At 39.1% G+C, this 24,941-nt stretch overlaps 8 protein-coding genes across 15 annotated transcripts; 6 read left to right on the top strand and 2 right to left on the bottom strand.

The window, feature by feature from the left end:
• Window positions 1-97: 97 nt before the first annotated feature.
• LOC111467473 (protein IQ-DOMAIN 1-like) lies at window positions 98-2,930 on the top strand. The gene is made up of 4 exons (XM_023112384.1): window positions 98-484; window positions 1,315-1,581; window positions 1,837-2,142; window positions 2,236-2,930. The coding sequence occupies exons 1-4, from the start codon at window positions 386-388 to the stop codon at window positions 2,833-2,835; spliced, it is 1,272 nt and encodes a 423-aa protein (XP_022968152.1). The 5' UTR covers window positions 98-385; the 3' UTR covers window positions 2,836-2,930.
• Window positions 2,931-3,266: 336 nt separating this feature from the next.
• On the top strand, window positions 3,267-7,676 carry LOC111467468 (myosin-2). Of its 4 annotated transcripts, none has more exons than XM_023112374.1 (4): window positions 3,267-3,554; window positions 3,654-6,020; window positions 6,231-7,135; window positions 7,286-7,676. In XM_023112374.1, the coding sequence occupies exons 2-4, from the start codon at window positions 4,841-4,843 to the stop codon at window positions 7,628-7,630; spliced, it is 2,430 nt and encodes an 809-aa protein (XP_022968142.1). In that variant the 5' UTR covers window positions 3,267-3,554; window positions 3,654-4,840; the 3' UTR covers window positions 7,631-7,676. The 4 variants fall into 4 exon arrangements, with proteins under 4 accessions (XP_022968142.1, XP_022968145.1, XP_022968144.1 ...); XM_023112377.1 differs by lacking the exon at window positions 3,267-3,554 and having other exon boundaries at window positions 3,570-3,832; window positions 4,810-6,020; XM_023112376.1 differs by lacking the exon at window positions 3,267-3,554 and having other exon boundaries at window positions 3,570-4,017; window positions 4,810-6,020.
• Window positions 7,677-7,858: 182 nt separating this feature from the next.
• LOC111467482 lies at window positions 7,859-9,248 on the top strand. 2 transcript variants are annotated; one of them, XM_023112397.1, is made up of 2 exons: window positions 7,859-9,083; window positions 9,166-9,248. In XM_023112397.1, the coding sequence occupies exons 1-2, from the start codon at window positions 8,541-8,543 to the stop codon at window positions 9,223-9,225; spliced, it is 603 nt and encodes a 200-aa protein (XP_022968165.1). In that variant the 5' UTR covers window positions 7,859-8,540; the 3' UTR covers window positions 9,226-9,248. The 2 variants fall into 2 exon arrangements, with proteins under 2 accessions (XP_022968165.1, XP_022968166.1); XM_023112398.1 differs by having other exon boundaries at window positions 7,859-9,041; window positions 9,166-9,244.
• A 99-nt stretch (window positions 9,249-9,347) lies between these two features.
• LOC111467479 (protein RKD4) lies at window positions 9,348-10,471 on the bottom strand. The gene is made up of 3 exons (XM_023112393.1): window positions 10,270-10,471; window positions 9,617-10,124; window positions 9,348-9,530 (listed from the first exon to the last, which is right to left on the bottom strand). Exons 1-3 carry the CDS (start codon window positions 10,350-10,352, stop codon window positions 9,366-9,368), a joined length of 756 nt encoding a protein of 251 aa, XP_022968161.1. The 5' UTR covers window positions 10,353-10,471; the 3' UTR covers window positions 9,348-9,365.
• A 670-nt stretch (window positions 10,472-11,141) lies between these two features.
• LOC111467476 (protein ABIL2-like) lies at window positions 11,142-14,397 on the top strand. 3 transcript variants are annotated; one of them, XM_023112390.1, is made up of 10 exons: window positions 11,142-11,682; window positions 12,398-12,514; window positions 12,599-12,681; window positions 12,758-12,908; window positions 13,091-13,190; window positions 13,275-13,367; window positions 13,445-13,487; window positions 13,592-13,686; window positions 13,810-13,955; window positions 14,055-14,397. In XM_023112390.1, exons 2-10 carry the CDS (start codon window positions 12,437-12,439, stop codon window positions 14,223-14,225), a joined length of 960 nt encoding a protein of 319 aa, XP_022968158.1. In that variant the 5' UTR covers window positions 11,142-11,682; window positions 12,398-12,436; the 3' UTR covers window positions 14,226-14,397. The 3 variants fall into 3 exon arrangements, with proteins under 3 accessions (XP_022968158.1, XP_022968159.1, XP_022968157.1); XM_023112391.1 differs by having other exon boundaries at window positions 11,142-11,688; XM_023112389.1 differs by having other exon boundaries at window positions 11,143-11,676.
• Window positions 14,398-14,514: 117 nt separating this feature from the next.
• Window positions 14,515-15,769, bottom strand: LOC111467483. Of its 2 annotated transcripts, none has more exons than XM_023112400.1 (4): window positions 15,654-15,769; window positions 15,079-15,151; window positions 14,944-14,999; window positions 14,515-14,801 (listed from the first exon to the last, which is right to left on the bottom strand). In XM_023112400.1, exons 1-4 carry the CDS (start codon window positions 15,707-15,709, stop codon window positions 14,687-14,689), a joined length of 300 nt encoding a protein of 99 aa, XP_022968168.1. In that variant the 5' UTR covers window positions 15,710-15,769; the 3' UTR covers window positions 14,515-14,686. The 2 variants fall into 2 exon arrangements, with proteins under 2 accessions (XP_022968168.1, XP_022968167.1); XM_023112399.1 differs by having other exon boundaries at window positions 15,533-15,655.
• Window positions 15,770-15,901: 132 nt separating this feature from the next.
• Window positions 15,902-18,392, top strand: LOC111467481 (50S ribosomal protein L9). The gene is made up of 6 exons (XM_023112396.1): window positions 15,902-16,048; window positions 16,145-16,306; window positions 16,401-16,535; window positions 16,965-17,072; window positions 17,381-17,485; window positions 17,940-18,392. The coding sequence occupies exons 2-6, from the start codon at window positions 16,163-16,165 to the stop codon at window positions 18,102-18,104; spliced, it is 657 nt and encodes a 218-aa protein (XP_022968164.1). The 5' UTR covers window positions 15,902-16,048; window positions 16,145-16,162; the 3' UTR covers window positions 18,105-18,392.
• Window positions 18,393-19,584: 1,192 nt separating this feature from the next.
• LOC111467470 (RNA-binding KH domain-containing protein RCF3-like) lies at window positions 19,585-24,935 on the top strand. The gene is made up of 8 exons (XM_023112379.1): window positions 19,585-20,699; window positions 21,744-22,214; window positions 22,427-22,675; window positions 23,217-23,471; window positions 24,035-24,114; window positions 24,293-24,401; window positions 24,482-24,608; window positions 24,703-24,935. The coding sequence occupies exons 1-8, from the start codon at window positions 20,016-20,018 to the stop codon at window positions 24,720-24,722; spliced, it is 1,995 nt and encodes a 664-aa protein (XP_022968147.1). The 5' UTR covers window positions 19,585-20,015; the 3' UTR covers window positions 24,723-24,935.
• Window positions 24,936-24,941: the final 6 nt, after the last annotated feature.

The raw sequence follows: 24,941 nt of genomic DNA, 5'->3' as shown, positions 1-24,941 counted from the left end.
ATTACCAACAGCCCAAATGAGTTTCGTTCACATGTACATACATATATATATATATACACACATACATATGCTCATTAAAAGCCTCCACCAACTGGAGGTGGAAAAAGTATGGTGGTGTTCACGTATGACAAAGAAATCCCCTGCCCTTCCCCTCGTGATTCCCTTCAACATTAACGGCAGCTTCTTCTTCTCTTCAGCTCTGTTTTGGCGTTAATTTATCCTTCACACTCTCACCTACCTACCGCTTCTCTTCTTCATTTTCCAATGCCCGCTTAATCCAACCTCTTCAAGCTGATGGTCGCGGTCCTTATCTTCATTCCTGCCGGTCGCTGAATTCTTTGTTGGTTGCTTTTGAACGCCTTTGATCTGTTTCCGGAGGCTGCAGATGGGGAAGAAACCAACTTCCTGGTTCTCCACCGTCAAGAAAGTTCTCAAATCTTCTTCTTCTTTTAAGGACTTCAGCTCGCCTGAGTTCCACGACAAGGTTTGGGTTTTCATCTCTCACTTCCTACAATTACTTCCAAAACTTTAACTGCTTTTCTAGGTCTGCACAATCTCAACCTTCGGATTTGTATGTTTAAAATTTACTCTGTTTTTTTATGATCACTACATTTTTGTGCTTTTGCTGGAAGAAAACAACGGAACTTTTTGTTAGATGAACATAAGCTCTCGTGACTTTGCTTTGGACTTCTCCAAAACGCTTCACTCAACCAATTCAGTGGGGAAGATATCACGGTCATGGTCATGCATGTCCAAGACGTGTTGTCAATGGCCGCATGACAAATATTCCGGTCTTGCTTGTCCAGAACCTGTTGTTCATGGTTGCATGCCCGTTCCAAACCCCTTTTACATGCTTTCATCCTAGATAGGTCTTTACCATTCCATATTGGGTCAGTATGAGGAGTAAGAGGGTGTATGACCATTTACCAAAAAGCATGTCTACCCCTTCTAGGGTTAAAATGCCCCCAAATGTACTGTAGGAAGAAGTTAGAAGTTGACGTGAGACTTTCATCCAACACTTTTAATCTTCAACCTCCATGCATGACTGAGGAAGAAGGGAAGAAAACGAAAGGCGGGGGTTTTGGTCCCCCATGAGAGTACATGAGGGCCCAAAATGTGTATGACATTTTGTTGTCAAACCTTTTAAGCCTATCATGTGCATGTTGGTGGTAGATATCCATCATTTTCCAACCACATTTTTATCTCTTTTCTTTGAACCAATTTTGTGTTTTAACAATATGCCATAATGGGGATACCCATTTGAATAGTTGGTGAAGTTTAAGTAAAAGAATTGTGAATGTGGGAAAATGGCAGCATAATGCTCGGGAGGTTATATCACTTCAACAATTTCCCGAGGAGAATTTGACAGAAATAATGAACGACGAAAGCGTTCAATCGACACCGAGGATCAAAGATCGAGATCATGCCATTGCGGTTGCAGCAGCGACTGCAGCAGCTACAGAAGCTGCAGTTGCTGCAGCTCAGGCAGCGACAAAAGTTGTTCGTTTGGCTGGCTATGGGTGGCAATTTAGAGAAGATAGTGCAGCTACTCTTATTCAAGCTTATTACAGAGGCTACTTGGTAAGTCGGTTCTTTTTTTCTTTGTAAACTTCAGGGCTGTTATTTTGTTTCTACATTTGAAATTCTAAATCTTATTCTACATTTTTTTATGTGCTAAATTCATATAATTTTGCCTTCCTTAAACTATATCTTATGAGATAGGATATCAATTACAACTTCAAAAGTCAGATGGTTAAGTCACTCACCTCCACAATTGTTGAACTTAAAAAGAATGTTCTTCGCCATTAAATTATTGTGTGTTATTCAATGTTGTAGGCGCGACGAGCACTGCGTGCCTTGAAGGGGCTAGTGAGGCTGCAAGCATTGGTCCGAGGCCACAACGTGCGGAAGCAAGCAGAAATGACGATGCGTTGCATGCAAGCATTAGTGAGGGTGCAAGCAAGAGTTCGTGCTGGTAGGCTGCAATTGGCAAACCAAAATTATGATAAAAGATTTGCAGTAGACGAAGAAGGTTGGGATGGTGGGGTTTTAAGTGTAGAGAAAATGAAAGAAGATTGTTCAAGAAAACGTGATGCCCAAATGAAAAGGGAAAAAGCTCTGGCTTATGCATATTCGTATCAGGTATGTGTCTCTCATTAATTCTCTTCCCATACCCTTCCCCTGTTAGGCTTCTTCTCCATATCAGCAACATTTTGAGACTTGTCTGTACAACAGCAACATCAACGAAGACAAGAAGAAGGAATGTTACAATTGGGTGAAAATGTGAATGGTTTTAGGTTTAACCATGAGAAGGCCAATTGGCTCCAGCATTGGATGTGTTCCCACCCATATCATGTTCCCCATTCCAACGCACGTGAGTCTTATATCGCACCCACAACTGCCACCACTGCAACAGACGACATGTCGGAAAAGACCATCGAAATGGATCCCATTGCACTGGCCCAACTAAATTTGGACTCGATTGAATTAGGCTCACACTCGACTCCACAAGAGCGAGTTTCTAAGAATGTTCCTAGCTACATGGCCCCGACCCAATCCACTGAGGCCAAGGTGAGGAGTAGTCAAGGCTCAATCAAACACCAAAGACCAAAATGCAAGATGTCAACCAGAAAAAGATCGGTTCATGGGTCGGGTTGCGACTCGTCGAGTTCAGGGGGAGGAACGCAAATGAGCCAAAGCCCAATGAAGAATGGAACTCGGTTGTCTCCTATACAGATGGTAGGGTGTAGCCCGGAGTACACTGCAGGAGGAGAAGATTGGGCAGTGCCCCTTGGTGTCAAGGATTGGAGGGCTGGTTTTGCTTCATTCAGTTAACTACTCATGTTGTTCAATAAATGAATGTCATCAGTCTTTCCTACTTATTCATTTGCCTTTATAGTTAATAATTTGAAAAAATATTAAATTTATAATTTATACTGGGCCAGTAGCTATGTACGTGGGCCCAGTAGTAAACCCACATGGTGATGGGCCGCATAGGGGTTTGGCGTAATAGACAAGTCATGGCATCCAACCGACAGGAAGTAGCCCAGTTAAGGCCCCTCCAAATTCCAATGAAGCCCCCTTTGCTTAATTGGATTATATTAACAGAGTCGTGGGTGAGACTGAGCTGTAATGGGACACTCACACTCCAGTCTCGTTACAGAGTCCAATCCGACATGTAGTTTCGATACAAAAAAGTTTGACTACTCCCTAACTGTAATCTAATCTCTTATTTGTATCCAAATTTTAATACAACTTATTTATTAGAAGCAGAATGTGACTATGTCAGTAGAGGCGGGCAGTTGAAGTGGGCACATAAACGACACAATAGTTCTCTTTGGTACACCTTCTCTGCCCCCTCAACTTCATAAGAATATGTGACCCAATTAGAATCTTTCCCTCTTTATTCTTCTTTCGCCAATCTAATCTCATGAGGTTGCTTTGAATGCAATCAAAGAGGTTCGGCATAGGACCCATTTCAAATCCCGCATTGCCAACTTCGGTTTCCGAGGCCCGATCTTCAACTTTAGGATTATAAAATGCTCCACCTCGTGGTAAATGGGATTCTTGTGGAGGATTTGTATTATTGAGTCCGAGTTTTGATTATATCGAATTGTGTTCTCTGCTCCGTTCTGCTGCTTTCTGCTTTACAGGTCGAACCGATGGAAGAAACTCCACCAGTCAATTCTTCCCGACCCACGAAGGGCTCGTTGACTGAGTAGCTCCACTATTTTGTCTATCTAAAACTGATACATTTAATTGTTTATCTATAATAATACTATGCACAAGAGGATGCTCCATCCTGATTTTACTTTGGCTGAACCACTGAAAGGTATTTGATGTCTTCTTCCACTTGCTGGAGAAAGAAGAGTGGGTTTTACTGTTTTTAGCTGTGAAATGGAGTATGGTTCTTGGTGGGCTTCTTTGATTTGGGTTATTGTTGCTCTCCTTTGTAAACTGGCACTTACCGCTGTTACTGTGCATTGCTAGCAACTCTTTTGCTTTCTACTTCAAAAGGTGAGAAGTAAAAGACATAATCTCCTTGTGAAAACTGAAAGTAACTTACAGATGCAGCCTTTTCAAATGCTTCTCATTATGCCTCGAAAAGGAATAGTTTTATAGAGGACTTTTCGATGCATAAAAGTTGCCTTTTCTTTTCAGTTTACATTTAGTTGCCATTAATTTCCTGAAAACCTTATGTTTGCTTTATCAACCAGTCTTGACTCTTGATAGAGAAAGTTTGAGGAGATGGGATTGGGGGAGATGGAAAAGGGGAAAAGCAAGTGGGGTTGATTGCAGCCTGTCTTTTCCCTGAAAACCAGGGACAATTCTCTTTTATTCTTTTTCTTTTTTCCTAGCTCTTGTATTGTGCTGTAGTTTGGCTTCTCCTCCACTGTTCTGCAGTCTTGGGCACATGTAAAAGCAGCCATGCTTTTGATATTTCACGTTCTTCTTCATAACCTTATACCCTCCATCCATCTTACATATTACAATTTTATGATTTGGTGATGCTCCATGATGTTCTATAAGAACTGCTGCTCTCTTGAGTTCAGTGTCCCCCCCACTTTCAATACTGATTATCTAAGATAAGCCCTCATCCTGTTTCACTTTCTTCTGCAAGACTCTTGTATGTGTTGTTTCCGTGCTTCAATTCTCAAATGCTTGTGGGCTGTATATTGTAATCTGACTGGTCTTTTGTCCAATCTCTTGCTTTCACTCTCCTGAAAGTCTTGTTTTAGTCCTGTTTCTAATGTATTTTACATGAATTGCTAACGTCTTATAGACTAACCTTTATTTATCTTGTGATAGTGTATTCAAAGGAGAAGGACCATTGTTTTGAATGATGGATGAGAAAGAGGTCTCCAACACACTAACATTTATCTCAGAAGAGAAGATTGACAGTTTATCTCCCATGTATTTTGGTGTTTCTTGCGCATTCTTTGCTCTTCGACTATTGTCAATATCGGATTGCATAGACGAAAAATGGTCTGAAGTTCGGGAAAAGATGCTTCAAGGAAGTGCCCAGCTCTTGGGATTGCTAATATGGAGTGCTCAGAGAAAAGTGGATCGGCAAACACCCAATCTTCTTCATAAACTCAAGGCTGCCGAGAGAGAGATAGCAGAGTTGAAAAGAATCAGACATGAAGATGCCAAAGCTAATGAAAAAGTTGTTTGCATTTTCGCTGCTCAAGAGCAACGGTGGTTGATTGAAAGGAAGAAGCTTCGCCAACACATTGGAGCTCTAATGCATGATGTGAGGGTTCTGGAAAAGAAGGAGGAACTTATTTCTGAACTGAACGAAAAATTGAAGGAGATGGAGGCGGCACTGGAGTCCAAGGAGAAGACAATAGAGGAAGAGATTAAAAAAGGAATTGAGTTGGAAGAAAAACTGTCCAAGGTTGAAAATGTAGTAGAAGAATTGAGAGAAACAGCTAAACGTGAGGCCCAAGAGCATTCCTCTGAGCTTTGGAAGCACAAATCCGCGTTCATCGAGCTGGTCTCAAACCAAAGGCAACTTGAAGCTGATATGGGGCGAGCAGTTAGACAAGTTGAAGCATCAAAAGATGAGCTTGATTCAGTTTTAGAGCAAAAGGAGGAGTCGGTAATATTGGTACAGAAACTATCAGCTGAGATTGTTAAGATGCGCAAGGATTTAGAACAGAAAGACAAGATACTATCAGCAATGCTGAGAAAATCCAAGCTGGATACGGCACACAAGCAAATGCTCCTTAAGGAGATTAAGTTATCCAAAGCTAAGAGAAAGCAAGCAGAATTAGAAGCTGAAAGATGGAAGACAATTTTAGAATCTAGACATGAAAGACAATCACTAAGAAGTGTGTTGTCCAATCAGGACAATTCAGGATATGATGTTCCTGCGAGTGCTGGGGGCAAGTATTCAAATACAACCGGGCTCTCAAATAATGGGAAGACAATATTGAAGCCAACTGATATTTATATTGACTACAACCACCCCCTTTCTGAATGTCTTTCCCCTGAAAAAAGTGATGACCCAGTCTCTGGTAATAAACTTAAATTTCCTTTATTAGCCAATGCGTTATAATATAGCTCATTCTAACCAACATTGGTCATGTTTATTTCCATTGATCCTAATCTACTTTCCTCCCAATATTCTTTCATATGTTTGGCTTAACACTGCTTAAATCAAGGTGTTTTTGACTTAATAATTTATTTTTCCTTTTTGGGTTCATCTATGGACTTTTCCACTGAAGGGAGAATGATTGATGTCAAGCAGATGGAAGAGTTGGTATGTTCTGAGGCAGAAAAGTATGTGTTAGTACTTCAGCAGAGACATGACTTAGAAATCGATGCATTTGCAGAACAAATGGGGATGAAAGATGAAAAGTTAGAAGTTTTCCGTTGGCAGATGCTCAGCTTGGAACTTGAATCCAAGCGGCTTCATTCACATCTTGCTGGACAGAATCAAGAGATCCTGCAGCTTAGACATAGGAATATGAAATTAAAAGCTCTGTCAATGGAGAGAGAAGAGGAATTAGCTTCCCTGAAAGGCCAATTGGCATCACAGTTTAGCTCTCAAGGGTACCAGGCGACAAAATGGGATCTGCTAGATGAAGACAACGGCACTTGGTCTGATGTCAAGGTTATAAAGCTACAATCGGGAGAAGAAGAGCAACAGAGAGATAAAGATTCTGTTGGGACGATAAGAGACGATGCTATTGAGAGAGAAGAGATTTCTTGTTCAAACCTTGTTGAGAATAGAAATCCATTGATACAATCTCCAGGAACTGAGTTTGAAGATGAGAAAGAAATTGCTTGTCACAGTCCCATTCAAGAAGCTAACACAAGCAGTCCACAGGAGGTTGATAATGCCGAACAGTTGGCATCAATAGGACAGCAGTTTGGAAGAACTTATAGTGCCCAATGGAGGATGGATATCCATGCTCTAGGAGTGTCTTACAAAATCAAAAGGCTGAAACAGCAATTTCTCTTGCTTGAGAAGCTCATCGGAAAACAAGAGACTTCTCGGAATTCTGAAAATGAGGATAATGGACAAGTTGGCATTAGAGAATTTCTTTTGTTTCTGACACTGCTGAATAAACAAGTGGGCAGATACAATTCTCTGCAGGAGAAGAATGATGAACTCTGCCAAAGGATGGTATGTTCATATTTACAAACATTCTGTTATAAATTCATTCCTCATTTTCTGAAAGTATTTGATGTTTTTGCTCTATATTTCTGAAAGTATTGGAGTCTTATATGAAGCTGTGTGAAACTCGCTTTCTGATAATCTGTTTGTGGTTTGCAGCATGATTATGAGGCGAGTGTAAAATGTGGAGAGTCTAAAGTAGTTAGAACGAAAGGGAAAACCAAAGCGTTGGAAAGTTTCCTTGAACAGACATTTCAGCTGCAAAGATATGTTGTCTTAACGGGACAGAAATTGATGGACATTCAAACCAAGATCAGCCCGGAATTTGCCAAGGTTGCTGACGAACTTCAAAAGTCTGGTAGCTTTGACATTAAGCTCTTTGCCAGTAGTGTTAAAACTCTCTTCCAAGAAGTGCAAAGAGGTCTAGAAGTTCGAATAACTCGAATTATTGGAGATCTAGAAGGAACCCTGGCGGGCGAGGGTATGATCCGTCTAAGTAGGTAGTTGTGAAACTGAATCTTAATCAATAAAGTTGAAGAGTCATGTATGATTTTGTGTGTTCTTTTTCTTGCTTTGTATAGAGAAGTTTCTAAGAATGGCCTTCGAATGTAATGAAATGGCCTAAGTGATTGATGAAAGCTTGTGCTCCCAAAAGTGAGTGATGGTTACGCTTTAAAAACCTCTCAACACATTGATTTCTGGGACATTCTATGCAACAAAACATTAATCTCTGGTCTCTGACGAAGCTTCAGGTCGATTTCAGGTTTCCCATTTAGCTGGTTTTTTGTGGGTTAGGGGTAGGTAGTTCATGATAGCCATCAGCTTAGAACCACTGGTTTTATTGGTCTGAGCTAGTTGTGCTCTTTTTAATCCCCAAAACCAACTAAAAACAGAAGGTTCTCTTTGCATATAATATGGGCATGAAAAGAAAAATTGCAGGAGAAAGCCATAGAACTTCTTCAAGTGACTCCAAAGTTGCTCGAATAGAGGGTTTAAGTTAATCATGTAATGCTAAATGAATCAACCATTTTATCCAAGCATCAAAAAGCCTATCCTTTCTCGACCGTTTGCCTCCAAGAGGAAAAATCAGTAGGAATTGTGGACTGTTGATGGTTCTTTGATCCATCCAAATTGCAGACCCAACCGTTTCAATTCGTGGGATCGATTTGGTGCATTTAAAGTTCAATTTATACAGAGAAAGTTTCTGGCATTTTCTCGTGAAGACGAAGCGCCAGGATTGTTTTGCAGTTACCTCATAATTCGTATCTCCTTCCACTTCCTTCTCTCTCTACAAAACCTGCCCTTATTTCTCTTTCTTTAAAACTTGTTCCAATTCTACACTAATGATCATTCAGTTCAGGTGGGCCTTCTTGATTTTGTTCAAAATTAAACGGGTCTGTGAGATTTTGGCGGAATGAGGACTGCAACAGGGGAAAATCCAATCTCCACGCCACCAAAGCTGTCTCTGTTTTCTTTTCCAAGACAACCATTGGAGCCGCCAGGGATGGTGACGCCGCCGCTGCATGAGTCGATTTCTGTGCCGTTTCACTGGGAAGAGGCACCGGGGAAGCCGAAGCCGCTCGGAGTTATTGAATTGAATCCAAAGCCCAAAAGTGCAAGAACTTTGGATCTGCCACCCCGGCTGTTCGCCGACACCAAGGTAGCCCATTTTGCCTCTCCGACAATCGCCGCGGATGACCCCGTCGCCGGCCGAGACCCATCGTTCAGGTTCCCGGACAGCTGGGCGGAGACGGCGACGAGGGAGGGAAAGGATGTTAACAAGGAAAATGTGAAGCGTGGGTCAGAAATTTCACTCTTGGCCGGCGGTGCGGACGACGGCAATACGAGAGTGAAGATCACGAGATTAAGGATAAGAAGAAACTTTCTTGGGACATCAAATTCAAAGTCGCACATCATCGCAAGTCCTCATTATCTCAATCTTCCAACTATTTCTAAAGTAATGCACCTCTCGATCATTTAGTACATCCTGAAATGCTTAATTGTCATTTTCTTAAACAGTTGTTTCTAAATAATGGCAGGCATGCGTGCATGGGAGCTTGAAGCAAGTGCTTCCATGGAGACGTAAGCATGATGAATGAAAGTGGTTGCCTCATGATTTCAATTCTTCTGTATCAACAAGCAGCTACAAAGTCTGTTTCCCTAAACTTCATGTGTGTCCAAAATGCAAAGAAAGAGCCAAGGTGTGTGTTTCTCTGATCACTACAACAAATGACAGTCTTTAGTGAAGAACAGCAACATTGGACCTTCGCTTCTTCTTGTAATTGGCTTTGAAACAGGCTTGCCTGAGCCTTCTGGTTCTGTGAGTGAGGTCCATATTTGGGAGTTCCTCCACAAGCCTCTTGTGCTCCTCCAACCCTTTTATCTCATTTGTCAACCCCATCTCCTGCACTTCCAAATTACACCGAGTTGAGCGTCCTAAGAACTTGAATCAATAGACATTTAGAATGATGGATGTGTATACATACAAACCTGGACATTTGTAATGAGAGAGTTCAAGCTCTTGAGCTTTCTATGAGGCCATCTCATTATATTAAGTTCTCTGCACCTCCTTTTAAGCACTGTCAAACCCACACTCATCGCTTTTGCGGCCTCTGTTATTGGGATATGAAAGTGCTTTTGAATCTCTTCCAATCCCAACACTGAACTCTTTCTCCTCCCGTTTCTCATTATTAATCTCACCCTCTTTTCACACTCTTCTTCTTCTTCTTTCCAATTTGAAAGCCCTGTTTCAATCATCCTTGTCACCTCCTGCAACTCCCTACTCATATCGTCGTCTTTTAATTTCACCATTCTCTCCGGCTTCGTCTCATCGACGGCCACCATGTCCTCCTCGTAAAGTGGTGTAACCGGTATCATGTGTTTGTCCAACGACAAAATTTCAGACTCCAACTCGGAAATATCATCCCAATGGAATGGTAAGGAAAGCGAGTTGAAGTCGAAGGATCCATCGACATCTAATGGAGGAAGCTCTAGTGCTCTGTGGGAAATGAAAAAAACCAAAATTAAGCAAGACCCATCAAAGACAAATCAATTTAAAATGAACCCATCACGTAAAGTTGAATCCTTTAGACTTGTGTTAACAAATTGAACTGTATCTATCAATTTAGATGGTTTGTTCTTACTCGTGGTCGAAGGGGAAAAGATGTTGGTGATATGGCCATCCAAAGTCAAAGTCGTGTGGGTGTAGTTTGGTGCTGGGCTCCATGGCTAGCTATGGAGTGTGGAGGAGGGAGGAGAGTGAATGAGTTTTTGAAGAAAGAGCGAAAGAAGAAGGGGTGGTATAAGTAGCAAGTGAAATTTAGGAGGGGAAGAAAGAGGATTTAGAAGTTGGTGCAAGAATTGATTGGGAGTTAAAATTTCAATGAAAGGGGATTAAATATTTGAAACAAATACCAATCAACAAAAGGGGGGCTGTATTATCCATACACCTCCACTCCATACCCTTTCATGCATACACATACCATGCAAAATTGCAAATGCATGCACTCTCTCTTTCTATATTATGCTTCTCCCTCCTGTGCAAGTGGGGAGGACTAATTTTGTGTTGTAAATGATTTTTGGGCTTAAAGCCCATGTTCTAAGGAGGGGTTCGTAGCCCACGTTGAATCTGATGGAGGGCCCCCAATTCCCCAACAATCACGCCGCTGATTTTAAACAAATTTCTATCGGTCAAGCCGAATTTCCTTCCTTTAAATTTATCAAGAAGATGATAATGTCACTGCCTGGTGATTAGTCTCTTTACAGGATCCAGACCGTTGATTTTGAAGGAGAAACCTGTTTTTGTGAGATTAGAAACTGGTAAACAGGATTGAATTATCCGATTGATGATAAGCTCGCCTAACTAATTACGGTGGTCAATGTTACAAAGCCCCACAATCAATCAATCAAGTGGGGAAAGAAGGAAAACAATGTTTAGATTGAAGGAGAGAGAAAAAGGCAAAAGCTTTGATTTGGGAATATTAAACCCTGTTTCTTTCTTTGAATCCAACAATTAGTATTAGGAAGTGGAGAATGGCGGAGGGTTTTTGGGGTTGGGACCCATCGTTTCCAAAACACACTCATACAGTGGCAACCACGAGACGCAATGATGGGGCGAGAGAGCTAAAATAAGGGATTTTTCACATTCAAATTTGCCCACTTTTGCTGCTTCCAAAAGAGAGGGAGGCCCTTTCAACCAGAATGCCCCCTGATTTTCTGGCTTAACCGACGAGCTCCTCTTCATGTTTGTCTCTCCCGCTTCCCATCTCACGCCCACCACCACCACAACCCTCTTTCTTTCTATCATTTTCATCTTCAAATCCTTGCCTTTTCCTGTTTCTTTTGTTCAAACATTTTACTGAGGTTTTGTAACTTGTCTTTTTTCTAGTTCACTCTAAATCTTTTACCAAACCCACTTGCTTTTTTTTGCCAACTTTTGGCTTCTTTTGCTTCTACTCACTCTGGGTTCACATTTTGAGGCTCAATAATCAGATAGGTTATCGGCTACCGTCTCCTTTCTAGGTTCGACCTCTTCACCTGCAAAACAACAGGTACAGGTACAGGTACTTCCCTTGAGTTTCTTTCTTTGTTTTTGCTCTCCAATCCTTATTTTGTTGCGGACAAGTTTGGAATGAGAGAAACCAAATTGGTTTCTCGACTGTGTTACCCGGGGCTTTCATCTTCTGCAAATTTTAACTTCTATATTGCAAACACTTTCTCTTGCAATTACCAAGGGTGCTTCATTTTTCGCACCTTTTTCGATGTTGTTACGGAATTACTGGACATTGCCTTTTTAAAATTCTCCAAGTGGGTTGCTTTGAATTTAATTATTCACTGCAGCTTGAGTCCTGGCGAAGATTCAGACAGAATGAGCTTTTTCAATTCATGAAATTTCAACATTTACTTATCTGTTTTGTTCTTTTTTTTGAATTATGGAAAACACTATTTGTTTTATGTCGTTGATTGGTTCAAATATGGTATATGTTTAATCTATGAGACACCGAGTCAACTATTCTATCATTTATTGAATTCAGAATTCTCATCACTTATAACCTGTCAAAGGGAATGCTGTCTCTCTCCCTCACCTGCTAAATCAATACTTCTGTTGTCTCTTTTGGGCTATACTACAAAACATTAATAATTTTAAGGTTTCTAAAGTTAGTTTTGAGATTTATTAATGTTTCCACTGCTAGTGGTGGGAGTGTAGCTTGATTCAATGATTTTCGTCTCTTGCCATGATTTCCTTTGGTTGTTTAAATTTGTTGGTTGCAGGCTTTGTAGTTAGTTTGAGCTCAAACCAAATCTTGTACAATGCCCATCTCACAACATTCATCCAACTTCGATGAGATTTCTATGAAGCAGAGTTTGATTTTCTCTGATTGTCTCAAGGTACTACTCTGTGTCTTTGTCCAGGTTCTCCAAAGTGGCAACTCTTCGTCTTTTGTTCACTCTCTTTCTGCATTTGATTTTCAGGATTTGAAGAACCTGCGAGCACAATTATACTCAGCAGCAGAATACTTTGAACTCTCTTACATGAATGACGACCAAAAACAGATGTGAGTTAGTTTGAGTTGTTTATTAGAGTAATTTATAAGAGAGTAAACTGGAATCAATCATGTTTTTTTTATGCAGAGTGGTAGAAACATTGAAAGATTATGCTGTTAAAGCTCTTGTGAATACGGTGGATCATTTAGGTTCTGTTACTTTTAAGGTTAACGATCTCTTGGATGAAAAGGTGGATGATGTTTCTGGAACTGAGTTTAGGGTGTCATGCATCGAGCAGGTAAGTTGCAACTTACATTATTTGATACAAAAATGAAAAGAGAAACCCGAATAAGCTGTGGAACTGACATCATGGAATATAGATCCTCTAAAATCCATAGTTCATAGCAGTAGAGGAAGCTGATTAATTCAGCGATAAGTACATTCTAAATTGTTCACTTTTACTAACCTACGGGGCTGTAGAGGCTAAGAACGTGCCAAGAGTATATTGATCATGAAGGACATTCCCAGCAATCCCTGGTGATGAATACCCCAAAATATCACAAGCGTTACATATTACCAGGCAAGTTTATATCTTTGCCCGACATCCCTGTTCCTTTCTTTTGCCTTCTGAGAACAAGTCTTATAGTTTGTAGAATTTGTCCAGTTGGGGAGACCATGAATGGCGGTATCCAAACTAGATCCAAATACGAAGGATGCAACCTAGATGATGAAGATGACTGGCACCAATTTAGAAATGGTAAGCGCCAAAATCAACTGTTTGGAAAATTTTCAAATGAAACTTCACCATGTATTAATCTGATTGATATCCTCTAGCTGTTCGAGCTACTATTAGGGAAACGCCGCCATCCATTATCAGGTAAATGACACATTTTCTTTTGATCCGAACTGAAACTGCTTGCTTGCGTTTACCCCTCTTCTTCTGGTGAACTTGGTTTAATGAATTCTTTCTCGTTTGTGCAGTAAAGAAAATTCTCCTGTGCGTTCCCGACGACCTTCGCCATCCCCACAACCTAGAACGTTTTCGTTCACGTCTACTATGTCCAAGAAGGAATTAGGTTCATATTCTCTTAATTCTTCCCCTTCAGCTGCCCTTTTGCGTGTTAATGTAACTATATTGTTTTTGTGCTCATAGCTTATGTCTGCCCTCATAAAATGCAAATACATTTGTTTCAAACCAGATAAACGGTCGGTTTCACCACACCGGTTTCCACTTCTGCGTTCTGGTTCTCTCTCAAGTAGGCCAAAGACGCAGAGTTCAAGTCGATCAACTACGCCCAACTCAAGTAGGCCCACCACTCCAAGTAATTCCAATGGCCAACGACGGGTGTGTTCATTGTGCTCTCTTATGTTTTACTAAATTAAGTGAAAAATGACATCACTGAGTAACTGAGATTCTACAACATGAATTTTTCTTTGCTACCAGTATCCTTCAGAACCTAGGAAATCAGCATCGATGCGTATGCCTGCAGAAAGGGATAACAGCAAGGATGTTGAACAATATCCCAGCAAAAGCAAACGCCTGCTAAAGGCATTACTCAGCCGACGCAAGTCGAAGAAAGACGATATGCTGTACACTTATTTGGATGAATACTAGTACTTCCAACACGTTCAGGAAAGCAATGAACCACAGAGGATCCTCTTCAATTCACTAGAGATACCACTTTGTTTTCATATACCAGTTTTCCCCTCATCCCATGCTGTAATCATTTCTTTGTTCTTCTTTGACATTAATTTTTATTAATATAAGTGATATCATCCTGGATTTCTGTAGCTGAGTCAAATGACCTGATTAACTCATTAGCCATTTAGATTTCCTTCAACTATTGAGGTAGAAAATAATCTAAATTGAGACTGAAGAGAAATAATATATCATAATAATGACGTGGCTAAATATAAGGAGTAATATGTTATTGAAAATGTTATATTGTTGGATGTCAATGTTGGAATGTTATAATGATGGATGTAGGATATGGTTCTTCGCCATGGATCAAACCACTACAAATCATCATATTGTAAACTAAGCAAACATGAGATGTAAAAGATGAGCGAAGGCTATCAGAAATCCAATCCTTGTCCGAAATCTTCGATTGTTTTTATGGCAAGAGTAAGAACGTCCAGAAAAGCACTACATGATGCACGCAGAAATCTTGCTTCCACTGCCTCGAAGTGTCTGCATGAAACAAATCAGACAGCTAATGAAAATTCTAAAAAATGATTGCAGAGAATTGTGAATGTTCCCAAGAATTCTGTATTAAGCTATTTTGGTATCCATGTATTATTAATGAGGAATGCCAAGAGCATAATAGGCTCACACTGAAAGTTTTCCATCAGAAACTGTCATCCCCCTTTTCACCTTGTCTGGCTGCAACTGTAATTGGCACAGAAATCAAATCAGAAACAAGTCCACTAGGGAGCACAATGCGAAGGTTGAAATAATCGAGAAGCACCTCTTTATCGACGACTAAAGCATTATAGACAATTGAAGCTTTCTTCTCAGATTCACAGTCCACTTCGAAGTCACTGCAGATAGCAAACAATGAGTTAAACTGCAAGTTTCCAACACAAATGTTGACCATTTAAAGAAAGAAGCAAGCGCAATGACCATTTAGGAACAAATAGCAATTGTTAAAGACCAGAAAGGAAACAACATTGGGTTCTAGGAACCATAGCAAAAGAAGAAACCGTTGCATATTTGAGCTTTCATGACACTATTTTACTCGCAAAACTTCGGGTTCAGCAACAAAAGAAAAATGGGTTGCCACTTGCCAGGCGCAAGAACATGATCATCATCATCATTATCATTGTCTTATTTTGAATATGGAAATTGCAAGGAACCAGAGAAAAAAACAAAACGGATTAATCAAATGAGAAATAAGATTAAACTAAAGACGCGAAGCTCACCAAAATGCTAACGTAGCAACGATAATAAACAAACTGATCTGAAAGCATGCCATACTATCGAAGGAAAACTTGTAACTATGCATTTATGGGCTTAGAGAGAGAGAGAGAGAGAGAGAAGAACCAGCTGAATTCCCATTTAGCATCTCCATCAGAAACGACGGAAGCTGTCGGAGCCATTGCTTCAATTTTAGCGGAAAAACGTCAAATTCTTCGCTAAACCTAACAAAACAGGCGGCACTGCGATTTTTGAAGGTTTTTCAGTAAATAAAATAAAACATCAATTTTGGGCTTGGGCTTGATATTGGGCCCGGTCCTGGGCGGGCTTTCTACTTTTAAAAAATAATTTTAGGGCACTCTGATTAAATAGCCATTATACAACGGCGGCTTCTCCCTCACCTTCGCGGGTTCTGTTACGTTCGCCTTCGTCGGAACACTCTGAGCTTCATTGGAAGGGATTTGTCCATTATTGTTCGGCTGCAAAGCCACTGTCGGGATTCCTTCTTCCCTGTTTCTACGGTAATTTTACTCTTTCTTCTCCGTGCGCCCTACTTTTTGCATTCTTGCTCGTCTGTTGAGGTTTATAGCTCTTACGTTTTCCATTTCCTTGTACAGACTCTTCGTTAGATCGAAATGGCTTGTATTCAATATGGTAAAAATGCACTCCAGAGAATTATTAAAGACACTAGGCTTCATCCTTCTGATCGAATGATGCAGCCATTGCTGTTCTCGAGTCAGGGAGTTAGACATAGGAAGTTGGAAGTTATTCTGACAACAGTGAGTATGTGACTTCACTTTTTTAGTTTTCATGCCTGACCGTTGGGTTTTACGAACAATTAACTGAAAAATTCTTACTTTGATGTTTAAAAAGAGCATAGAAAAGCTTGGGAAGGCCGGTGAGACAGTTAAGGTAGCCCCGGGATACTTTCGAAACCATCTTATGCCCAAGTTGCTGGCTGTTCCAAATATTGACAAGTATGCTTATCTCATCAAGGAGCAGCGCAGGGTACTTCTCTGCAATTTAGATCTTATTAGTTACTTTTGGTTGTTTATCCGTATGCGTTTGTGCTGTTATTTTCTTGATTGCATTGATTAGGCTTACTTTATTGTTCCTTCCCAATTGGAAAGATGGGCTGAGGAGACGACAATTGAATTTACCTGACTGGAAATCGTGCTTTCTTTACTTGTTACATGCTTGTTATGTTCATTTTTTGTGATTTTTAATTTTTAGCAGCCCTCATGAAAACACATTTGAGAGTTACAAAAATGTTAAGTCTTTTATCCCTATTTTGGAAACTTAATGGAGGATTGACCAACTGATTTTGTTACGTGATAGTTTCAGTTTCTAATGTTGACTGCATCGCCATGATAGATTGCACACGAGGATTCAGATACTTTTCATTGGTTTTGATAATTTCAATTTGTTTTAATTTAGATTTACCAACCAGTTGAGGAAGAGGTCGTTAAGGTTGTGACAGTGACGAAGGAGGATAAGATGAAAGAATATGAGAAGGCAGCAAAACGCCTGGATAGTACTCAGCTGGTTTGTAACTTCAATTTTTATGCTTACTTAGTTCTATATATGTTTTGTTCTTCGCCAATTGTCAATTTCTTTTAATCAGTTACCCTTGGAATGATTTATTGTTTGATGTTTAAGAAATGGATAAACTGGTGCACTAAATGGCTTAAGCAAATGTCTGAGGTTGCCCTTTTTAGGAGGCAAGACACAGCGATTGCAATAAAAAAAAGTGGATGAGATTGCCTTCATAGTATTAGATAATTTTTTATAATTTGATATTCTTCCGAATTGATAGATTTATTAATTATAACTGATGCTTAACACAATCTTAGGTGTTGAGGAGGTTAATTGACAAGGAAAAGTTCCGTACTCGTGCCACAAAAGATGAGCCCTTGGCCTTGCAATCTTCTGTGACGGTAGACGACCTTGTTGCTGAGGTAGGCTTTGATCAATTCTTGCGTTCTTCTTCAAATGAGAATTGAACGGATAGGTTATTTATTCCTTGAGAATGAGACTAGTTGAACTTGTCGTTGTGGTTGGCTTTAATTGAATTGATGGCTTTCTTTTGAGCTTCTTCCTCCCCCCTTTTTGGGTATGGTTTTTTTGATTTTTTTTTTTTTTTTTTTTTGGGGGGGGGGGAGGGGCGGTGTGGGTGGGAGAGAGATCCTGAGAGTATCGTAATGTGAAACTTCTTGTCTGCAAATTATAAGCATTTCAGATGGTTCAAGGACTTAGGTTAAACATTTCAGTAAGAGTTCGTGGTCCTAACAACTAACAGAGGATGGACTGAATAGATAAAGATTTGGGATGAGAATCATTTTTAGTCTTTTATCAATGAAGACTTCATTTTTCTTTTCTAATGTAGATCAACATATCCTTTTCTTGGTTTAGGTGGCACGGCAACTTTCTATTCAAATTACGCCTGAAAATCTACATTTGCCAGCCCCCTTACCAACATGTGGTGAATATGAAGTACCACTGCGCTTTCCAAAGTCGATCCCATTGCCTGAAGGAAAGATCTACTGGACCCTGAAAGTTAAAGTCCGTAGTAAATAAAAAATGGGAAACAGCATGCTCGTTCATAATGATGCCAATGGTTTTGGTTTGTTAAGATCGTTAGGCCTCTGGTTATTTTGAGGATTTATTTTTGTGCTTTAATGTTAGCTGTTTGCTGGTTTCTCAAGTGATTGAATTGAATTTCTTTGCAAGACTATACAATGGATTCACATTATGATGAGACAAAAGAATCAAATGCTGAATGGCCATGGCATGAGAAGCTTGTGTTCAAGGAACACTATTTTACCCTTTTCTGTGCATACTTTTGTTTAAGATACGTTATTTTTCTCTTCTTCTCTGTTTGTTCTTATGTTGAATCTCTTGCCCTCGTATTGATAAGCAAAAACTATATTTGGTTATACTTGGTTTTCGAGCTCTACTCCTTGTGTCGTCCATTCACACATTCCTCAGTAGTCTCTAGTACGTCTCACCCATTTCAAGGCCAACTGAATTAACCGTTGTCAGTTCAAAGCTTGAACTTAGGATCTTGGAGGGCTTGAGTTGTTGTGGAATTGAAGTGTTGTAGAGCATCCTTTGTTGGGTATTTGATTAAGATTTTCAAATATTTCAATCATAGTAAGATTAGGTGTGCGAGATTAGTTGAGGCCCCCTAATTTTAGTGTATTTGATTGATGATAAAAACCGTCACTCATCTCTTTTTTATTGGTTGGTCTCGGTAAATAAATATAATCGTTTTGATCATTTCTTATGTTATAATCGTTTTAATGTTCTTTGATTTCTTCTATATGATTATAATTTATGTTTTTTCCATCTTTGGTAAAATCAACTCCACTGTACTCTACCATATATTTATTAGTAGACAATCCAAATTTTTATTTAACAGTACATCCCATCCCAGTCAACCTACCATACTTGAGCTTTTTATTATCTCTTTCAACCACAGTAATATAAATAAAACAATTTAACTTGAAACTAAAACTTACAAAATAATTCATCGATGCTATAAATGCAAATGAGTGTTTGTTCTACTTTCACAAATGGATCAGCAGTGATCTCTACGGAGTTTTCCTGCCCTCGTCTCAGGCGGAAAAAGAGAAGGAATTCGTAGCGGCATTTACAGTGAAGTAGGATGCTTCCGGGGCTTTAAACGAGCGAGAAAGAAAGAAGACTAGGCCAACACATTTAACTATAATTATTTTCTGAATTATTTTTTCAGTAAAAGAAATGTTAAAATGGCAACCATAAATAGCTCCTTTGAAAAGGAAGATGTATTATATTCTTTTGACTTTATATTTCGAAATGCAACGTAATAATGATTTTCATTTAGAATGAAAATTCAAAGTGTTTGAGATAATTAATTAAATGAGTATTTAATGATTAAAAGAATATTATAATAAAAATATAAACAAATGAATTTAACAGAAAAGAATCATGGTTAGAAATCGAAGGTAGTTTTGACTTTGTAGAACGGTTAACATGTGTGTTTATCTTTATCCACTGTGATTAGGAGAGAAAACAAAGGCGCTCAACAAACGGCGTCGTTCGCTTCTTCACTGGCAAGAGAAATCTGATGGATTCGTATTTGCATCACAGCTTCAATTAGTCTTCTTCTTGTACTAGGGTTTTTAATTGCAAAGGTTTTACTGGATTCTCACTGGATACAAGCAGAGGGACGGGATTGAAGCAACGGAATTGAAGCAACGGAGTGAGTTCTGAGTTCTGAGTTCTGAGTTCTGAGTTCTGAGTTTGAGTTTTTATTTTGTTTTTGTTCTTTTTGGACCCGAGGAATCTAACCTACTTATGAGTTAAGAGATTTTGGACCCTTTTACTCCAGAAGATAAGATTGTAACAAAACTGGAAAATCAAAGCCAATGACATCGAATTTCTGTGACTCTAATGGCTTCGCATTGAAATCAACTAAACCGGGGTAACCATTATTTAATATTTGGGATGGAGAAGTCTAGATCTAAGAGAAACTACTATTATGACCACCAAGACTATGATTCCGAGGCGATGGGCAGAACCAGACCTCGTTACAACAATCACTACTCCAGTAATAACTATCGTCACCGTGGCAGTGCAATTCGACCGTCTAAACCTCAAGACCAGCCTCTTATGGTGACCACAACTTACAGGATACTCTGTCATGACGCCAAAGCCGGGGGTGTCATCGGAAAATCTGGTAGTATCATTAAGTCCATAAGGCAGCACACCGGTGCGTGGATCAACGTGCATGAGCTTGTTCCGGGCGATGAGGAGAGAATAATTGAGATATCGGACACTCGGCGACGGGACCCCGAAGGTCGGATGTCGTCGTTCTCTCCCGCGCAGGAAGCACTTTTCTTGATTCATGAAAGGATTCTCGAGAGTGAAATGAGTCCTGGGTTTAATGGAATGGGGTATGGTGCTGAGGATGAGGAGGATGATTACGGCGAGGTTAGAGGAGGAGCTGGTGGTGGCAGTAGCCGTGTGGCCACAAGGCTTGTGGTGTCTAGAATGCACGTAGGTTGTTTGCTAGGGAAGGGAGGAAAGATAATCGAGCAAATGAGAATGGAAACCAAGACTCAGATAAGGGTTCTACCTAGAGATCACAATTTGCCTAGCTGCATTACAATGTCAGAGGAGATCGTTCAGGTTTAGTTTCTGAACACTTCAGTATCTCGAAAGAGTGCCCTATTTCTTGTTGCTATGGTAATCTAAAAACTATTATACTCATACTGAATCAGGTTTAAAGGAAGCCAATTTACTTTTGCAATGCTTAACGGAAGTTGCTAATTGGGTTCTTAGGACATGTTAGAACGTTAAAAGAGGCAGTAATAAAATGGCGTCTATAAGCAGCTTAGTAATGCAGTGACAGGTTTTTTTGAATCTGCTACTATCCTGTCTTTGCTTCACTAGCTATTTGAGAAACTAATAGAGTTCGACAAGAAATCATTTGTTTTCTGAAACCATCAAATTTGTTTCTTACTGCTCATTTTATTCAATCTATGAGTTTACAAAAGCTAGTCATATTGGCAGAAACGTTTATGTGGGGACGTCACATATATCTTGCATATTACATTGTTTTGCCTTTTAATATGTTGATTCAGCGTTGATTGTTGAACTAACTTATTCAACCCCATTTATATTCTTATATATATTGTCCAGAAAGTTTGTTCTTTTCATTTATAGTTTTATTTTCATGCCTAGGCAATGGTCAAACATTTGCCTATGGTTTTAACAAGCCCTTTAAAGGTCTTTTGAAATTGTTAAGTATACAGTAAATATACAAGACATATGTAGTCTTTCATTTTGTTGTATCATTGCTTATATGACCGTGTAGTTGTTTATTATTAGGATGTTGTTTAAATTCTTCTATTCTCCATAGATTGGAGGATCAAAAGCTGTCCAGAAATAAATTATATAATATTAGTGTGATAATCTAATGGACATGCATTGGGATTCCAATTTTTTGTGCCAAGTTATATCCCTCATCCATCTATGATCTAGCTAACCAGGCTTTATATAACTTAAAACACGAGCTCTATCTTGATCCAGAATGAATTAAGGAAAAATATATGGTGACGTGATCAATTGTCTTTCTGTTCGAAGTTCTCACAACTTCATTATTCCATTAGTTGAGTATGAAGAATATATAGTTGTTAATTACTTTCTAATTGGGGCTTTAAACCTCTGCAGATTGTTGGAGATGCAAATGGTGTAAAGAAAGCTACAGCTATCATTTCATCACGCTTGAGAGAGAGCCAGCATCGTGACCGTAGTCATTTCCATGGGCGTCTACATTCACCAGAACGAATGTTCCCTCCTGATGATGATTATGTTCCACATACAGCACGGCGATTATCAATGGATGGACGACCATTTAGGCCACGTATATCTGCTTCTAATACAAGAAGCAATGACTATTTGAACCGTCATTCTAATTTTTCGGTGGAGTATGGGGCTACTCCTGTTAATGACAATATGATGCCCTTTTATGGTGAGGACCTTGTATTTAGAATATTATGCCCAATTGATAAGGTTGATAGTGTCATTGGAGAGTCTGATGGAATCATAGAATTACTTCGGAATGAAGTTGGTGTGGATATCAAGGTTTCAAGCCCTATGACTGGTTCAAACGAACAAATTCTTATCATTTCCTCGGACGAGGTACTTCAACTTTTTTTTTTTTTTTTTTGCCTTAGTGGTATACACCAATTTACTGTTTCCTAGGTCCAAATCACTTAAGATTGCCTTTCCTTGCAGAAGATTTTTAGGAGTTATATAAATAATCACTAAACTGACTTTAAAAGCTACGTTTACCATTTATATATTCATATTTTTCTTGTTTAACTTTCTGATTGGAAAATTTGAGTTCTTAGGGTCCAGATGATGAGCTTTTTCCAGCACAGGAAGCTTTGTTACACATCCAAACTCGCATTGTTGATCTTGTTCCTGACAAGGATAACATTGTAACTACTAGGTTACTTGTCCATTCAAGTGATATTGGATGTTTGGAAGGAAGGGATGGATCGTTGTTAGAGATGAAGAGATTAACTGGTGCAAATGTACAAATTGTGCCAAGAGAAGAACTTCCCATGTTTGTATCTGGGGCTGATGAGCTTGTACAGGTTTGTCATTGAACTTTAAATTGATAGAATTCCTAGATTTGATTAAAGTTGTTTAATGTAACTACATTTTGCTCTTCGGGTTTCTTTTTCTTTTTTCTTTTTTTTTTTCCTTTTTTTTTTATTTTAAATTCATAGCTTTTGTAGAATTTTTTTTCCTTAAATCAGTTACAGAACATGGGCATGAACAGTGAAAGTTAGCGGTCTTAAACCATTGTATGAATATTACTTTTATTTATCTTTTTTTTCTCTATTTTTTAAGGATTAAATATGCATATTCTGATTTGAAAATGCAGTTATGAAGTCTCAGGTTAGTAGATAATATTGGTCTTTCCTGATGTATAAATAAGATTTTCTAATTTTTCTACTTTGTTTTATAACTAGTCATTTGGTTTTTTAGCTAGAATTTTGATTAGTAAGAATCTATACTATGGACGGTAAGTTTTGTTTTAAAATATTTTCTAATTTTTCTACTAATGTGTCTAGTAGGAATTGATGACTTTTTCTTCCGGAGTTTCTAATTCCCTAACTGCAATGTTTGTAGATCATAGGGGACATTCAAGCAGCTCGAGATGCACTTGTTGAGTTAACATCAAGATTACGGAGTTATATTTGTAAGGAGCCCTACCAAAAAGATGCAAGTCCCCCGATCTCAGTACCGAGCACCATGGTCAGTTTAGGACTTGAGGAATCATCTTCAAATAATAATGCTGCAGCTCGTGAAGTTCACAGTGGAAATGATTCTTTTAGCACGGCCTATCAAAATGTGCAACCTTTTGTAACAGCACAGCTTCTGAAGGTTACTTATTTTCTAAATCTTTTTTCTTCTCTCATGACGAGAGGATTCTTTCTTTTCAAAACGGTCTCTTATCAGCCATTATGAGTGGAGCCACTTTACTTTCTTTGGATACGAAACTATTTCAGATTAAGGTTCTTCTGAAAACTTCTTCTGCATAAACTTGCTTTCTCTTTCAGACAAGTAGTAAAAGATTCAACCAAGATTTGAAGCCTTCGTGTTAAATCCCTTGAGCCATTGGTCACTCGCAATTTTATAAAATCCAATGTGCCAAATCTTATTTTGGTAGTCATATGATGGTTCCAGTTCCAATCTGTGGGGAAAAAGAAAAAGTCGGGTCATTTTTCTTGCGTGTCTCTAAAGGGAAAAAAAAGTGTTTTTGGCCAACCTAGGTGAACATTTGGTTTCTACTATGGGTCTTCTTGTATGTTTCTTTTGCATTAATATTCAGGAGTATTTATTGCTTTAATAACATACCTGCACTCCATAAATTCTATTTCATTTGAATGCACACCTCTACTGAGACTTTAGTTCTGCACCAAAATGATTCAAACTATCATTTGCAGGAAACTGGAGGGTCGAGCAATGAGACTGGTACGCAGAATGAAAATGACCGACGTGAAGATTTGCCTAGTGGGTTAAATAGGTAGAACTTCTTTCTGCAATGCTGGTTCCTCCCCCTCCCCCAATTCTTTTGAACCAGGGAGACATTTTCTAAGTTACAAATGATTTCATGGTGTTTTCCTGCCTGTCATTTACATGCTTATCTTATATGTTAGATCAATGACTTCACTGCAATATATAAGTTTTGACATTCCGATTAGGATCCCTGTGCCACTTGTCACTCGGAGCACACTTGAAGTTGTGATACCAGAGCCTGCAGTTCCCCAGCTTATAACAAAGTCAAAAAACAAGCTTGCTCAGATCAGTGAGGTGGCAGTAGTTAATTTTCTCAAACCTTTCTGTAGTATATTAAGAAAATGAGTTGTTGGCTGATATTTTGTTTCTAACAGTTATCCGGAGCCAATGTTACGTTGGTAGAAGATAGACCAGATGTAACCCAGAAGATAATTCAAATATCAGGAACACCAGAGCAAGCTGAAAGAGCCCAGAGCTTGCTGCAAGGCTTTATTTTGAGCAGTAAGTCTATCTCACTAACCCATTTTGTGTTACATTGCTAATCTTAGATTACTTTTTTTTCTCTGTATTTATTTATTTGTTCAACACTTTTCAGTGCAAGAAGATGGGCCTTGAGTTATGGGCATTTGGTTTTACTCGAACTTAAGTTGCCTATATAAAAGGATTGACCCATCATGATCAACTGTATTTATCACGGGGCTCTTGCTTCTAGGCTCGGAAGGTGTCTCATTTCCAGCTGAGCGATTGAGCGAATTAACCATTGCCATGTAAATTTAGAATATATAAGAGTTTTCATTCATCAGTTTTTTTTTTTTTTTTTTTTTTTTTTTTTTT

The sequence above is a fragment of the Cucurbita maxima genome, unplaced genomic scaffold (genome assembly GCF_002738345.1).
Source record: "Cucurbita maxima cultivar Rimu unplaced genomic scaffold, Cmax_1.0 Cma_Scf00034, whole genome shotgun sequence".
In the NCBI taxonomy this organism is placed as follows: Eukaryota; Viridiplantae; Streptophyta; class Magnoliopsida; order Cucurbitales; family Cucurbitaceae; genus Cucurbita; species Cucurbita maxima.
This window is presented reverse-complemented; position numbering and strand designations above follow the sequence as displayed.

Coding starts and splice junctions, on each gene's coding strand:
- LOC111467470 (XM_023112379.1), top strand. CDS start 20,016: ATGGAGAAGTCTAGATCTAAGAGAAACTACTATTATGACCACCAAGAC. Junction 24,115..24,292: donor TTGCCTAGTGGGTTAAATAG/GTAGAACTTCTT, acceptor CATTCCGATTAG/GATCCCTGTGCCACTTGTCA. Junction 24,402..24,481: donor AGCTTGCTCAGATCAGTGAG/GTGGCAGTAGTT, acceptor TGTTTCTAACAG/TTATCCGGAGCCAATGTTAC.
- LOC111467468 (XM_023112374.1), top strand. CDS start 4,841: ATGATGGATGAGAAAGAGGTCTCCAACACACTAACATTTATCTCAGAA. Junction 6,021..6,230: donor AAGTGATGACCCAGTCTCTG/GTAATAAACTTA, acceptor TTTCCACTGAAG/GGAGAATGATTGATGTCAAG. Junction 7,136..7,285: donor ATGAACTCTGCCAAAGGATG/GTATGTTCATAT, acceptor TGTGGTTTGCAG/CATGATTATGAGGCGAGTGT.
- LOC111467481 (XM_023112396.1), top strand. CDS start 16,163: ATGGCTTGTATTCAATATGGTAAAAATGCACTCCAGAGAATTATTAAA. Junction 17,073..17,380: donor GCCTGGATAGTACTCAGCTG/GTTTGTAACTTC, acceptor ACACAATCTTAG/GTGTTGAGGAGGTTAATTGA. Junction 17,486..17,939: donor TAGACGACCTTGTTGCTGAG/GTAGGCTTTGAT, acceptor TTCTTGGTTTAG/GTGGCACGGCAACTTTCTAT.
- LOC111467482 (XM_023112397.1), top strand. CDS start 8,541: ATGAGGACTGCAACAGGGGAAAATCCAATCTCCACGCCACCAAAGCTG. Junction 9,084..9,165: donor ATCTTCCAACTATTTCTAAA/GTAATGCACCTC, acceptor AAATAATGGCAG/GCATGCGTGCATGGGAGCTT.
- LOC111467476 (XM_023112390.1), top strand. CDS start 12,437: ATGCCCATCTCACAACATTCATCCAACTTCGATGAGATTTCTATGAAG. Junction 12,515..12,598: donor TTTTCTCTGATTGTCTCAAG/GTACTACTCTGT, acceptor TTTGATTTTCAG/GATTTGAAGAACCTGCGAGC. Junction 13,191..13,274: donor CAAGCGTTACATATTACCAG/GCAAGTTTATAT, acceptor GAATTTGTCCAG/TTGGGGAGACCATGAATGGC.
- LOC111467473 (XM_023112384.1), top strand. CDS start 386: ATGGGGAAGAAACCAACTTCCTGGTTCTCCACCGTCAAGAAAGTTCTC. Junction 485..1,314: donor CGCCTGAGTTCCACGACAAG/GTTTGGGTTTTC, acceptor GGAAAATGGCAG/CATAATGCTCGGGAGGTTAT. Junction 1,582..1,836: donor CTTATTACAGAGGCTACTTG/GTAAGTCGGTTC, acceptor TCAATGTTGTAG/GCGCGACGAGCACTGCGTGC.
- LOC111467479 (XM_023112393.1), bottom strand. CDS start 10,352: ATGGAGCCCAGCACCAAACTACACCCACACGACTTTGACTTTGGATGG. Junction 10,125..10,269: donor CTTTTCCCCTTCGACCACGA/GTAAGAACAAAC, acceptor CATTTCCCACAG/AGCACTAGAGCTTCCTCCAT. Junction 9,531..9,616: donor CTCTCATTACAAATGTCCAG/GTTTGTATGTAT, acceptor TTGGAAGTGCAG/GAGATGGGGTTGACAAATGA.
- LOC111467483 (XM_023112399.1), bottom strand. CDS start 15,615: ATGCATAGTTACAAGTTTTCCTTCGATAGTATGGCATGCTTTCAGATC. Junction 15,152..15,532: donor GTTGCTACGTTAGCATTTTG/GTGAGCTTCGCG, acceptor TGCTATCTGCAG/TGACTTCGAAGTGGACTGTG. Junction 14,802..14,943: donor TCTGATGGAAAACTTTCAGT/GTGAGCCTATTA, acceptor TGTTTCATGCAG/ACACTTCGAGGCAGTGGAAG.